At 44.0% G+C, this 1,117-nt stretch overlaps 1 protein-coding gene across 1 annotated transcript in view; it reads right to left on the reverse strand.

Annotated features, from left to right (window-relative positions):
- Positions 1–74: 74 nt before the first annotated feature.
- LOC101858320 (trichohyalin) overlaps positions 75–1,117 on the reverse strand; it is a gene marked incomplete at both ends in the record, with an annotated part of 56,615 nt that continues 55,572 nt past the window's right edge. The window contains 1 exon segment of the mRNA XM_013090136.2: positions 75–269. Coding sequence (XP_012945590.1) covers positions 75–269 — 195 coding nt within the window.

Below are 1,117 nucleotides of genomic sequence, written 5' to 3' on the forward strand. Positions count from 1 at the left end.
CTACACACACACACACACACACACACACACACACACACACACACTCACAGTTTTACAGTCTAACACAAACTCACCAGGTGACATCGGTGACGTGGCGATGCTCCTGGTGTCACGTGACAACCGCTGCAGACTGTCGGTCAAGCCTTTGATCTTGTCTGCGTGACCCCTGTTCTCCTCCTCCAGACGAGCCACTTTGTCCCGGAGCTCTATGTTCCTCACCGCCGCATCGTCAGCCTGGACAGATGGCACGCTCGACCGGGACTTCAGATCTGCCGAACAAACCGAAAAAAAAGTTTAAAATTGTGAAATTGAATTGTATTTTGTTTAACGTCACTTATATCATTGTTAGTTGATTTGACCTTTTTTTGAGCCATACCTGCTTTTATCGACTTTCCCGCTGTAGAGCCATACTGGCTTTTACCGGCCTGACACACCCGTCTTTAGTGTAGGCTTTGAAATACGAATATTCCACTCTAAAGTTAGATACTGACGTCCTACGTCTTTGAATGTGGAATTTCATTGAAATACATCGCTTTGATCTAAACAAAAGCAATTTCTTTGCTGCACCCCCATGAACCTCTGGAAAACTGAAATAATTCGGTTCTGGGAAGCCATCAGTTGGCCTCCATGTTGGTTCTGCTGTGCTGACCTGCTGAGACCTATAGTATATGGTTCCAAGAGGGTTAAGAAGCGGGATCTTCTCCAAGTTCAAAGTTCAACTCCCATAGGTTGTAACAACGGGTGGATAAAAGAGTAATGTATCGCAAAAGACTTTTGAGTGCTGTGGACCTGACTTTAATGTTCACGGTCCTTTAAAATAATATTACTCTTCTTGACCCCATTGCTACTTCTGGATGGGACAGCGGTATTCAGCTTCCGGTATGATTTGAAGCTCTAAATTTAGAGCTCTTGCAAGGTTCTGAAAGTGTTCAAGTTTTCTTCCAGCAAATCGCGAGTCATCAAATCGAGTGAATTTCTCTTCACTGAATTCTCCCACCCAAAGAAAAACTGTTTTATATGAACACGCAGATTCTCCACAAACACTCTGCAAATGTTCATGAATAACGGAGACAGACAGGTAAACAGGCAGGCGGACGAACTGATAGACAGATATATA

The sequence above is a fragment of the Aplysia californica genome, unplaced genomic scaffold (genome assembly GCF_000002075.1).
Source record: "Aplysia californica isolate F4 #8 unplaced genomic scaffold, AplCal3.0 scaffold01151, whole genome shotgun sequence".
In the NCBI taxonomy this organism is placed as follows: Eukaryota; Metazoa; Mollusca; class Gastropoda; order Aplysiida; family Aplysiidae; genus Aplysia; species Aplysia californica.